The sequence below is a fragment of the Electrophorus electricus genome, chromosome 3 (assembly GCF_013358815.1).
Source record: "Electrophorus electricus isolate fEleEle1 chromosome 3, fEleEle1.pri, whole genome shotgun sequence".
Lineage (NCBI taxonomy): Eukaryota > Metazoa > Chordata > Actinopteri > Gymnotiformes > Gymnotidae > Electrophorus > Electrophorus electricus.
Window position 1 is genome coordinate 397,501 of NC_049537.1, and position 12,500 is coordinate 410,000.

General features: G+C 48.0%; 1 protein-coding gene across 3 annotated transcripts in view; it reads left to right on the forward strand.

Annotated features, from left to right (window-relative positions):
- Window positions 1-12,500, forward strand: part of nbeal1 (neurobeachin-like 1) — a 51,651-nt gene that overhangs the window by 31,045 nt on the left and 8,106 nt on the right. For all 3 annotated transcript variants that reach the window (XM_035524239.1, XM_035524241.1, XM_035524240.1), the window contains 20 exons: window positions 1-29; window positions 1,985-2,134; window positions 2,216-2,373; window positions 2,469-2,593; window positions 2,840-2,960; window positions 3,070-3,218; window positions 3,422-3,555; window positions 3,976-4,077; window positions 4,297-4,392; window positions 4,502-4,626; window positions 4,909-5,049; window positions 5,288-5,418; window positions 5,550-5,659; window positions 6,162-6,279; window positions 6,411-6,508; window positions 6,853-6,969; window positions 10,809-10,898; window positions 11,033-11,142; window positions 11,264-11,436; window positions 11,984-12,078. The exon at window positions 1-29 is cut by the window's left edge and continues 280 nt beyond it. In XM_035524239.1, coding sequence (XP_035380132.1) covers window positions 1-29; window positions 1,985-2,134; window positions 2,216-2,373; window positions 2,469-2,593; window positions 2,840-2,960; window positions 3,070-3,218; window positions 3,422-3,555; window positions 3,976-4,077; window positions 4,297-4,392; window positions 4,502-4,626; window positions 4,909-5,049; window positions 5,288-5,418; window positions 5,550-5,659; window positions 6,162-6,279; window positions 6,411-6,508; window positions 6,853-6,969; window positions 10,809-10,898; window positions 11,033-11,142; window positions 11,264-11,436; window positions 11,984-12,078 — 2,372 coding nt within the window. The remainder of the gene's footprint in view (window positions 30-1,984; window positions 2,135-2,215; window positions 2,374-2,468; window positions 2,594-2,839; window positions 2,961-3,069; window positions 3,219-3,421; window positions 3,556-3,975; window positions 4,078-4,296; window positions 4,393-4,501; window positions 4,627-4,908; window positions 5,050-5,287; window positions 5,419-5,549; window positions 5,660-6,161; window positions 6,280-6,410; window positions 6,509-6,852; window positions 6,970-10,808; window positions 10,899-11,032; window positions 11,143-11,263; window positions 11,437-11,983; window positions 12,079-12,500) is intronic.

The following is a 12,500-nucleotide window of genomic DNA, read 5'->3' on the forward strand; positions in this document are numbered from 1 at the left end:
CCGAGTGGCGCGTCTACCTGGACAAATACGTGAGTGTGCCTGTGTGATGGATGTGTGTGTGTGTGTGTGAGGTATTTCTACAGTACAGTTATGGTTCAGTTACTATGAGAGATACTATACTATAAAATTAGAGTGCATTAAAGGACAGTACAGGACCATTACAATTTAATATCCAGTATTTTCCAGATACACTGATGCAGATACGTCAACATTAAAAAAACAAAGAAAATGTCACACATGGATCAGTATTAGTAATTATTCTGAATGTCTCATGTTCAGTCTGTTGTACAAAAATAAAAATAAAACTTATGTTTCCTCAGCCCCATTTAGCTGACTGGTGCCGGGATGCTGAGACTTAGGGTGTTAGGGTGCTTGGGTTTTAGGGTACTAGTGTGTTAGGGTACTAGGGTGTTAGGGTGCTAGTGTGTTAGGGTGCTAGTGTGTTAGGGTACTAGTGTGTTAGGGTGCTTGGGTTTTAGGCCACTAGGGTGTTAGGGTGCTAGTGTGTTAGGGTGCTTGGGTTTTAGGCCACTAGGGTCTTAGGGTACTTGGGTGTTAGGGTGCTAGTGTGTTAGGGTGCTTGGGTTTTAGGCCACTAGGGTTTTAGGGTACTTGTGTGTTAGCTTGGTAGAGTGCTATGGTTGTAGGGTGTTGGGTTTTTAGTGTGGTAGAGTGGTATTGTGTTAGTGGTATGGATGTAGTGTGTTTTTGGGTAGTGTGTTAGTGTTGCTATGGTGCTTGTATGTTTAAATGTGCACTCAGGTTTATGATGAAATTTCTTTCCTCCACGGTTTGATTGGTCTTAGTTTAGCACCTTTTACAAATTGCATGATCTGTTCCTTCTGGTCACTTTGAAAAACTTCCACATTGAGTAGAGCGATACGTAAATATATAAATGCAACCCCTCCCTAATGAAATAATAATTTAGGGGGAGCACTTCTCAGAAATTATGTGTCTAATACTGCTATGTTGAAAGTAATACTCCTTTTAAACCCTAAGTGTTTAATGACTTGAATGATACAAAGGTTAGTAAATACCCCACAAAATTTTTAAAATTTTAAATAAAACCCTGCACAAAAAAAAGAACTCAAACACGCAGAGAAAATACACCAATATCAGCATTTCTCTTACCCTCAGAGGCCTGTTGTAAATTAATCAATTGAATAAAAACTATTAAATTAGCAAATGAAACACTTAATAATAAATGGTCAACACAGTAAATGGTAAAATGAACCCAAACGTAGGGGCCCAAACGTTGGTCCAACACTCACGAGTCCATGGCACATACGGAGATGAGCCGTACCGTCTGAATCAAGCAACTACTCGCGTCTCGTCTCACTGCTTTGTGCTGAGACTCCTACCCACCCACACAGGCCGTAGTGTGGGGGATCTAGCCCAGTCATGGAGGAGCCCGCTCAGTGGTGTGGCATGGAGTTGTAGCTAGCTAGGTTAGCTCTTCAGGCTAACTCGCTTCAAGGAACACAAATAAAAACAACAGTGCATATAGTGGAGAGAAGGCTATACTGTCACGCTAACAAACCATATTAGACTGGAAAGAAAACAGAAAAAAGTTACAGTTTGGGCCAATACACAGCGTATATTAAGTCTCCAAAAAAAAATTTCAGAGGACACGCCAATCTCTTACTCTCTTGCTCTCACTGGAACATTCCAGAAACCCCCCCACCCCGTCTATCTTTCCTCCTCATCACTGATTGGTCAGCGCCACTGTCACTCAATCCTAGCAGCCATCCGATTGCTCGACTTGGTGAAAGGCTGGCAGTACCAACAAGAAAACTGCCACGAAACTTGAAAAGGATTCTGGGAAGTCAAGTATTTAATACTCAGTAAAACACTAATAAAAAACAAACAAACAGTGTCCATATAAAATCTCAGATTGTGAGTCTGGAACCCTCTCAGTGGCCCCCCGGATGCTGTCTGTGCTACAGGGCTCGTCGCTCAGGTGCGCCCTGTGTTGTGTGTCCAGATCGTCCCGTATATGAAGCAGTACGAGGTTGAGACGTTCAGTCAGGGTCATGAGACCATGGCTCGGTACTGGAAAGACTGTTATGAGACGTACATGACCAGTCTGCACCGCAGGGAGCGTGAGAGGGGGGAGAGCAAGATACACTTCCAGGTAACACACACACACACACACACACACACACTCTTCAGCTGGTGTGATCCTGCTGTCATGTGACCTGCCGTCCTCCTTCAGGAGCAGTTTGTGGAGCCGTTTAGCCGCAGGGGCCGGCAGGAGAACTTGCGCTACAACAGCATGTTGAAACAGATCCACACGCAGAACAGTGCCATCCTCAGGCAGTGGAAGGCAGCACGCAGGGGCCTGATCTGTGAGAGAGGCCCCTGGGTGGACAGGTGGGGCCCTGGGCTTCAGCTCACTACTTCAGGCAGAACGGGTTACGCATCCCCCTGATACGTCTGTGTGTGTGTGTGTGTGTGTGTGTGTTCAGGGAACAGAAGGTTGTACACTGGAAGTTGTCCAGTGCGGAGAATTACTCACGCATGCGGCTGAAACTAGTGAGAAATTATAACTTTGACCCCCACTGTGAGGCCAGCGCCCTGCGGGACAACCTGGGTAAGACACACACATACACACACATACCCCTGACCTATACACACACACGCACACACACACACACACACACACACACACATAAACACACATACCCCTGACCTATACACGCACGCACACACACACACACACACCTGACACCCCCCCCAAACACATAAGATAAGAAAAGCTTTATTGTAACATGTCTTTGTGTCTTGAGTTACCGTGTGTGCATTGTCTGTGTGTGTGTGCGTGTGTGTGTGTGCTCAGGTGTGCAGCAGCAGCAGGTGAGGGCGGAGTCTTTACTGTTGGAGGCTGTGAAGCAGGTGAAGGTGAGTGACCTGGAGGATGATGTTCTGGACCTGGAGGAGGAACCCAGCGCAGCCAACCAGTGTGTTTAAAGCGCGCACACATGTGCACATACACTCACACAGTCACGTACATGCACGTTGGTGCGTACTTTGTTCAACATTCTATTACCTGCTCCCTCCTCCCCTCAGGGTGGTGGATGAAGACGAGGCTCAGAAGGAGAAGCTGGTGATGATGGAGGAGTGTGAGCTGGTGACCATGGTGGATGTGTACCCTGGACGTCTGGAGCTTACCACCCAGCATATCTACTTCTACGATGGCAGCACTGAGAAAGAGGAGGGTGGGTGGGGTGGAGCATGGGGTGGGTGTGGGTGGAGTGTGGAGGGGGTGTCTGTAGGTGAATGAGTTTAGTTACCCCCAGTAGAGATTATCAGGTTATTCAGTCTGGAATAAGAACAAAGTTTAAGAAATAAACCAGAGAGTTGAGCTGCGTGTGTGTGTGCGTGTGTGTGTGCGTGCGTGCGTGTGCGCATGTGTGTACAGGTGTGGGGCAGGACTTTAAATGGCCTCTGTCTCAGATCCGAGAGATTCACCTGCGCAGGTATAACCTTCGTCGCTCAGCCCTGGAGGTCTTCCTTATCGACCAGACCAACTACTTCCTCAACTTCAAGAAGGAGGTCTACAAATCTCTCTCTCTCTCTCTCCCTCTCTCTCCCTCTCTCTCTCCTTTTCTCCCTCCCTCTCTCTCTCCCTCTCCTTTTCTCCCTCCCTCTCTCTCCCTCTCCCTGTCCCTCCCTCTCTCCCTCTCTCCCCCCTCTCTCTCTCTCTCTCTCTCCCTCTCCCTTTCTCTCTCTCTCCCTCCCTCTCTCTCCCTCTCCCTTTCTCCCTCCCTCTCTCTCCCTCTCCCTTTCTCTCTCTCTCTCTCCCTCTCCCTTTCTCCCTCCCTCTCTCTCTCTCCCTCTCTCTCTCTCCCTCTCTCGCTCTCTCTCCCTCTCCCTCCCGCTCTCTCTCTCTCGCTCTCTCTCCATTTATTACTCTGTTATTCTGACTGTGTTTGACTGACCTTCTGTTGTCATGACAATGTGTTTGATTGACAGGTGCGTAATACAGTGTACACGCGGATGTTGCTGCTGTGCTCTCTCTCTCTCCATGGCACTCGTTCGCCACAGGAGCTTCTCAAGGCCTCTGGCCTTACCCAGGTCAGAGGTCAAAGGTTTTAGAAAGCAGGCATATTAAAGCATTTACTGCCTGTGATACATGTGACAAACACAGAATATGTCCAGAAAGTCATAGTTTGATTTGGTTGTTTACTTAATGAGAAGAATAATAGGGTATACAAATAATAATAATAATTAGTAATAATAATTTAACAATAATTTAATAATAATAATAATCCGTTTTTATTTCTTATGTTGCAGAAATGGGTGAACAGGGAAATCTCCAACTTTGACTACCTGATGCAGATGAACACTATTGCAGGGAGAACGTACAACAACCTGGCCCAGTACCCTGTGGTATGCCCCGCCCCCTGCCCCACACACACACACACACACACACACACACACACACACCCCATTTCAGTGCTGGCCGTGGTGACCATTGCTTGGTGTGTGTGGTCGGTAGTTTCCCTGGGTCCTGTCTGACTACACATCTGAGGAGCTTGACCTGTCTGACCCACGCGTCTACCGAGACCTCTCCAAACCTGTGGCCGTGCTCAACGACAAGAACTCCAAGGCCGTCAGAGAAAAGTTAGCCCTTCCTTTCTGTTGTCTTCCTTTCTCTCTCTCTCTCTCTCTCTCTCTCTCTCTCTCTCTCTCTCTCTCTCTCTCTCTCTTTCTCATTCTCTCTTAATTAGGTCAACTTCTGTTTTCTCTTTCATGTGATGGTCAAAAATGCTCAAATAAAATGAAATTCATTAAATCAAAATTCTGACTCTGTACTTACCTCTGTCTCTCTGTGTCTCTCCTTGTGTCTCTGCTTGTCTCTCTCCGTGTCTCTCTGTGTCTCTCCATGTCTCTCCGTGTCTGTAGGTTTGAGAGCTTCGAGGACCCCACAGGTTCCATTGACCGGTTCCACTATGGCACTCACTACTCCAACGCAGCAGGAGTCATGCATTACCTCATCAGAGTGGAGCCCTTCACCTCCCTCCATATACAGCTGCAGAGTGGCAGGTAAAACACCTCCTCTCCTCTCCTCTCTTCTCTTCTCATTTCTCTTTCTCTCCTCTCTCCTCATCTCCTCTCCATCTCTCTCTCTCACTGTTCTTAATTCTCATGGTTTCTCTCTTCATGTCCCCTCACTTGCTCGCTCTCGCTCTCTCACTCTCTCCCCATCTCTCTCTCTCCCTCTCACTCTCTCTCCATCCCTCCCTCTCACTCTCTCTCTCTCTCTCTCCCTCCCTCCCTCCAGGTTCGATTGTGCAGATAGGCAGTTCCACTCTATCCCAGCTACTTGGCAGACTCTCATGGACAACCCCAATGATGTAAAAGAGTTGATTCCAGAGTTCTTCTACTTCCCAGAGTTCCTTGAGAATCAGAACGGTGAGAAATCTGTCATTCCTGAGTCTATAGGAATATGAATGTTAATGATATCAAGAGCAGCCCTGCGATCTAGTGGGAGTAGAACCCATACTCTCCCTCTCTATCCCTCTCTCTCTCTCTTTCTCTCTCAGGTTTTGATCTGGGTCGGTTGCAGCTCACTAAGGAGCGTGTAAATGATGTCATCTTGCCGAGATGGGCCAAGACGCCGGAGGAGTTCATTTACAAGCATCGCAAAGCCCTGGTGATGACCTCATCACTACCTGAAGCCCTGCCCCCATCACCTGCTTGTCTGAGACTTGTCTGAGATATGTCTGAGACATGTCTGAGACATGTCTGAGACTTGTCTGAGACTTGTCTGAAAGCCTAAACGGAAGATAAACAGATGACAGTCCCTTTGGTGTTTCTGTCAGTCTGATAAAAACATAAAGGGGGGAAACACACACACACACAAAACCATAAATGTCTACATTTCTCTAAATACCTCTGCATGCATGCATGTGTGTGTGTGTCTGCGTGTGTGTGTGTGTCTGCGTGTGTGTGTGTGTCTGCGTGCGTGCGTGTCTGCGTGCGTGCGTGTCTGCGTGCGTGCGTGTGTGTGTGTCTGCGTGTCTGCGTGCGTGTGTGTCTGCGTGCGTGTGTGTCTGCGTGCGTGTGTGTGTCTGCGTGTGTGCGTGTGTGTGTGGCTGCGTGCGTGTGTGTGTGGCTGCGTGCGTGTGTGTGTGTGTCTGCGTGTGTGTATAAAGGAATCTGATCACGTCTCTGCTCACCTACATGAGTGGATTGATCTGATCTTCGGCTACAAGCAGAGAGGAGACGCAGCAGTGGAGGCCCTGAATGTTTTCTACTATTGCACATACGAAGGTACATGTGCACACGCACACAAACAAACACACACACACACACACACACACACACACACACACACACACACACACACACACACACACACACTGTTACAGGTGTCTGTAGTGGGTCTGTGTCTGTATTTCTAGGTGCTGTAGATCTGGATGCCATCATCGATGAGAAGGAGCGGAAGGCTCTAGAAGGAATGATCAGCAACTTTGGCCAGACACCATGCCAACTGTTAAAGGTGCCCATCACCCCCTCAGTCACCATGCCAACTGTTAAAGGTCCCCATCACCCCCTCAGTCACCATGCCAACTGTTAAAGGTGCCCATCACCCCCTCAGTCACCATGCCAACTGTTAAAGGTGCCCATCACACCTTCAGACACCATGCCAACTCTCCCACACACACCAACCCCACACACACACCAGTAAACCCAAACACTAGGCTTGTGGGTGGTACCTGTGTTTATCAGTAAGTCTCTAGAATGTTCTTCAATCATACCACTTCATTACAGTACAGCATGACGGATTAACACCAAGAGCAAGAGAGGGGTTTGTAGTTCTGAAGGTCCCTCGTGTGTTTTTAGGAGCCCCATCCTGTCCGCCTGTCCAGGGAGGAGCTGGAGAAGAAGAAAGCTCGAGCGGACACCTGTCCTCTCAACATCTTTGAACACCTCACTGAACTCAAGTCTTTCTTTGTGGAGGTACCTTCATTTCTGTCTGTCTGTACCTTAACCCCTGACTCTAACCCCTTAACCTTACCTTAACCCCTGACTCTAACCCCTTAACCTTACCTTAACCCCTGACTCTAACCCCTTAACCTTACCTTAACCCCTGACTTTAACCCCTTAACCTTACCTTAACCCCTAACTTTAACCCCTTAACCTTACCTTAACCCCTAACTTTAACCCCTTAACCTTACCTTAACCCCTAACTTTAACCCCTTAACCTTACCTTAACCCCTAACTTTAACCCCTTAACCTTACCTTAACCCCTGACTTTAACCCCTTAACCTTACCTTAACCCCTGACTCTAACCCCTTAACCTTACCTTAACCCCTGACTCTAACCCCTTAACCTTACCTTAACCCCTGACTCTAACCCCTTAACCTTACCTTAACCCCTAACTTTAACCCCTTAACCTTACCTTAACCCCTGACTTTAACCCCTGACTTTAACCCCTTAACCTTACCTTAACCCCTGACTTTAACCCCTTAACCTTACCTTAACCCCTAACTTTAACCCCTTAACCTTACCTTAACCCCTAACTTTAACCCCTTAACCTTACCTTAACCCCTAACTTTAATCCCTTAACCTTACCTTAACCCCTAACTTTAACCCCTTAACCTTACCTTAACCCCTGACTTTAACCCCTTAACCTTACCTTAACCCCTGACTCTAACCCCTTAACCTTACCTTAACCCCTGACTCTAACCCCTTAACCTTACCTTAACCCCTGACTCTAACCCCTTAACCTTACCTTAACCCCTGACACTAACCCCTTAACCTTACCTTAACCCCTGACTCTAACCCCTTAACCTTACCTTAACCCCTGACTCTAACCCCTTAACCTTACCTTAACCCCTGACTCTAACCCCTTAACCTTACCTTAACCCCTGACTTTAACCCCTTAACCTTACCTTAACCCCTAACTTTAACCCCTTAACCTTACCTTAACCCCTAACTTTAACCCCTTAACCTTACCTTAACCCCTAACTTTAACCCCTTAACCTTACCTTAACCCCTGACTTTAACCCCTTAACCTTACCTTAACCCCTGACTCTAACCCCTTAACCTTACCTTAACCCCTGACTCTAACCCCTTAACCTTACCTTAACCCCTGACTCTAACCCCTTAACCTTACCTTAACCCCTGACTCTAACCCCTTAACCTTACCTTAACCCCTGACTCTAACCCCTTAACCTTACCTTAACCCCTGACTCTAACCCCTTAACCTTACCTTAACCCCTAACTTTAACCCCTTAACCTTACCTTAACCCCTGACTTTAACCCCTTAGCCTTACCTTAACCCCTGACTCTAACCCCTTAACCTTACCTTAACCCCTAACTTTAACCCCTTAACCTTACCTTAACCCCTAACTTTAACCCCTTAACCTTACCTTAACCCCTAACTTTAACCCCTTAACCTTACCTTAACCGCTGACTTTAACCCCTGACTTTAACCCCTTAACCTTACCTTAACCCCTAACTTTAACCCCTTAACCTTACCTTAACCCCTAACTTTAACCCCTTAACCTTACCTTAACCCCTAACTTTAACCCCTTAACCTTACCTTAACCCCTAACTTTAACCCCTTAACCTTACCTTAACCCCTGACTTTAACCCCTTAACCTTACCTTAACCCCTGACTCTAACCCCTTAACCTTACCTTAACCCCTGACTTTAACCCCTTAACCTTACCTTAACCCCTGACTCTAACCCCTTAACCTTACCTTAACCCCTAACTTTAACCCCTTAACCTTACCTTAACCCCTAACTTTAACCCCTTAACCTTACCTTAACCCCTGACTTTAACCCCTGACTTTAACCCCTTAACCTTACCTTAACCCCTGACTTTAACCCCTTAACCTTACCTTAACCCCTAACTTTAACCCCTTAACCTTACCTTAACCCCTAACTTTAATCCCTTAACCTTACCTTAACCCCTAACTTTAACCCCTTAACCTTACCTTAACCCCTGACTTTAACCCCTTAACCTTACCTTAACCCCTGACTCTAACCCCTTAACCTTACCTTAACCCCTGACTCTAACCCCTTAACCTTACCTTAACCCCTGACTCTAACCCCTTAACCTTACCTTAACCCCTGACTCTAACCCCTTAACCTTACCTTAACCCCTGACTCTAACCCCTTAACCTTACCTTAACCCCTGACTCTAACCCCTTAACCTTACCTTAACCCCTGACTCTAACCCCTTAACCTTACCTTAACCCCTGACTCTAACCCCTTAACCTTACCGAACCCTAACTCTGACCCTTTTACCTTAGTGAACCCTAACTCTGACCCCTTAACCTTAGCGAACCCTAACTCTGACCCCTTAACCTTAGCGAACCCTAACTCTGACCCCTTAACCTTAGCGAACCCTAACTCTGACCCCTTAACCTTACCGAACCATAACTCGGACCCCTTTACCTTACCAAGCCCTAACTTTGACCCCTTAACCTTACCGAACCCTAACTCTGTCCCCTTAACCTTACCGAACCCTAACTCTGACCCCTTAACTTTACCGAACCCTAACTCTGACCTCTTAACCTTACAGAACCCTAACTCTGACCCCTTAACCTTACCGAACCCTAACTCTGACCCCTTAACCTTACCGAACCCTAACTCTGACCCCTTAACCTTTCCGTACCCTAACTCTAACCCCTTAACTTTACCGAACCCTAACTCTGACCCCTTAACTTTACCGAACCCTAACTCTGACCCCTTAACCTTACCCTAATCCTAACTCTGACCCCTTAACTTTACCGAACCCTAACTCTGTCCCCTTAACTATACCGAACCCTAACTCTGTCCCTTTAACCTTACCGAACCCTAACTCTGACCCCTTAACCTTACTCTGACCCCTTAACCTTACCCTAACCGCTAACTCTAGCCCCTTAACCTTACCGAACCCTAACTCTGACCCCTTAACCTTACCGAACCCTAACTCTGACCCCTTAACCTTACCGAACCCTAACTCTGTCCCCTTAACCTTACCGAACCCTAACTCTGACCCCTTAACTTTACCGAACCCTAACTCTTACCTCTTAACCTTACAGAACCCTAACTCTGACCCCTTAACCTTACCCTAACCGCTAACTCTAGCCCCTTAACCTTACAGAACCCTAACTCTGACCCCTTAACCTTACCCTAACCGCTAACTCTAGCCCCTTAACCTTACCGAACCCTAACTCTGACCCCTTAACCTTACCGAACCCTAACTCTGACTCCTTAACCTTACCGAACCCTAACTCTGTCCACTTAACCTTAACCTAACCATAACTCTGACCCCTTAACCTTACCGAACCCTAACTCTGACCCCTTAAACTTACTGAACCCTAACTCTGTCCCCTTAACCTTACCCTAACCATAACTCTGACCCCTTAACCTTACCGAACCCTAACTCTGACCCTTTAACCTTACCGAACCCTAACTCTGACCCCTTAACCTTACCGAACCCTAACTCTGACTCTTTTACCTTACAGAACCCTAACTCTGACCCTTTTACCTTACAGAACCCTAACTCTGACCCCTTAACCTTACTGAACCCTAACTCTGACCCCTTAACCTTAGCGAACCCTATCTCTGACCCCTTAATCTTAGCGAACCCTAACTCTGACCCCTTAACCTTACCGAACCCTAACTCTGACCCCTTAACCTTACAGAACCCTAACTCTGACCCCTTAATCTTAGCGAACCCTAACTCTGATCCCTTAACCTTACCCTAACCCTAACTCTAACTCTGACCCCTTAATCTTAGCGAACCCTTGCTGATGTGTTGCCCTGGAGCTCAGCACTGATGGTACATTTGAACTGTGTAGGGGATCAGTGATGACGTGGCGCTGGTGAAAGCCGTCGTACCCAAGAACCAGTCGCACTCCTTCATCTCTCAGGGCAGTCCCGACATGCTGGTACGTCTGTGCTTGATTAGCCAGGCCTGCTGGTCCATCCTGATCATGGATTCTGAGGGCCAGGCCTGTGGTGCTGAGTGCTGACTGTACGATTGCTGGAGTTGTCATAGTAACCAGCTATCCTGGTCTTCCAGGTGACGGTGAGTCAGAACTGTCTGATGGGAGCTCACTCCTGGCTGCCGTATGATAAGAACATCTCCAACTACTTCACCTTCATCAAGGATCCCACCGTCGCTAGTCCCAAGTGAGGAGAGTCTGCGCTTAACACTGCTGTACTGCTTACTGTTTCACACAGCACAGTGTTAGGAACACACTCTCTCTCCCTCTCTCTCTCTCTCTCCCTCTCTCTCTCTCTCTCTCTCTAGGACACAGCGTTTTTTGGCAGGACCCTTCTCTCCTGGGGTCGAGGTCATGTCTAAGCTGTTTGTGGTCTCTCATGATGGGAAGTTGTTGTTCAGTGGGGGTCACTGGGACAACAGCCTGAGGGTGACCTCACTATTGAAGGGCAGAACAGTGGGACACCACATCCGCCACATGGGTAAAGCCCACCCCATGCACTCGCCACGCACACGCCACGCCATGCACTCGCCACGCACACGCCACGCCACGTCTCGCCACGCACACGCCACGCCATGCACTCGCCACGCACACGCCAGGCCATGCACTCGCCACGCACACTCCACGCCATGCACTCGCCACGCACACGCCAGGCCATGCACTCGCCACGCACACGCCACGCCATGCACTCGCCACGCACACGCCGCGCCATGCACTCGCCATGCACTCGCCATGCACTCGCCACGCACACACCACGCACATGCCACGCACATGCCACGCACACGCCACGCACACGCCACGTCTCGCCACGCACACACCACGCACATACCACACACTCACCACGCACATGCCACGCCACACACACATCACATACACTCAAATATTTGTGTGTATATGGCATGTCTAATGTGTGCATGTGAAGGATTGTGTGTGTGTGTGTGTGTCTGTGTATTTCTCTGTCCCTGCAGATATAGTGACCTGTGTGTGTGTGTGTGTGTGTGTGTGTGTGTGTGTGTGTGTGTGTGCAGATATAGTGACGTGTCTGACCACTGACCACTGTGGGATCCACCTGATGTCAGGCTCCAAGGACACAACCTGCATGGTGTGGCACGTACTGCAGCAGGTGAGAGGGGCAGTAGAACACGGGGCACGTTCAGCGTGGGGCAGTAGAACACGGGGCACGTTCAGCGTGGGGCAGCAGAACACGGTGGGCACGTTCAGCGTGGGGCAGTAGAACATGGTGGGCATGTTCAGCGTGGGGCAGTAGGACACGGGGCATGTTCAGCGTGGGGCAGTAGAACACGGGGCACGTTCAGCGTGGGGCAGTAGAACACAGTAAAGTGAGGAGGTACTCAGTACTCAGTAAATGTTCTGAACACTTTGTAAATAAGATTTCATTTTATGATTTTTAATTTAATTTCAAAAGTCTAAAAGCACTTTTTAGCTTCATTATGGATAATTAAGTATAGATTGGTTATATTTCAAATCAAATCCATAGATGTGTGTCCAAAACGTAAATAAAACTACTAACGTGTGTGTGTGTGT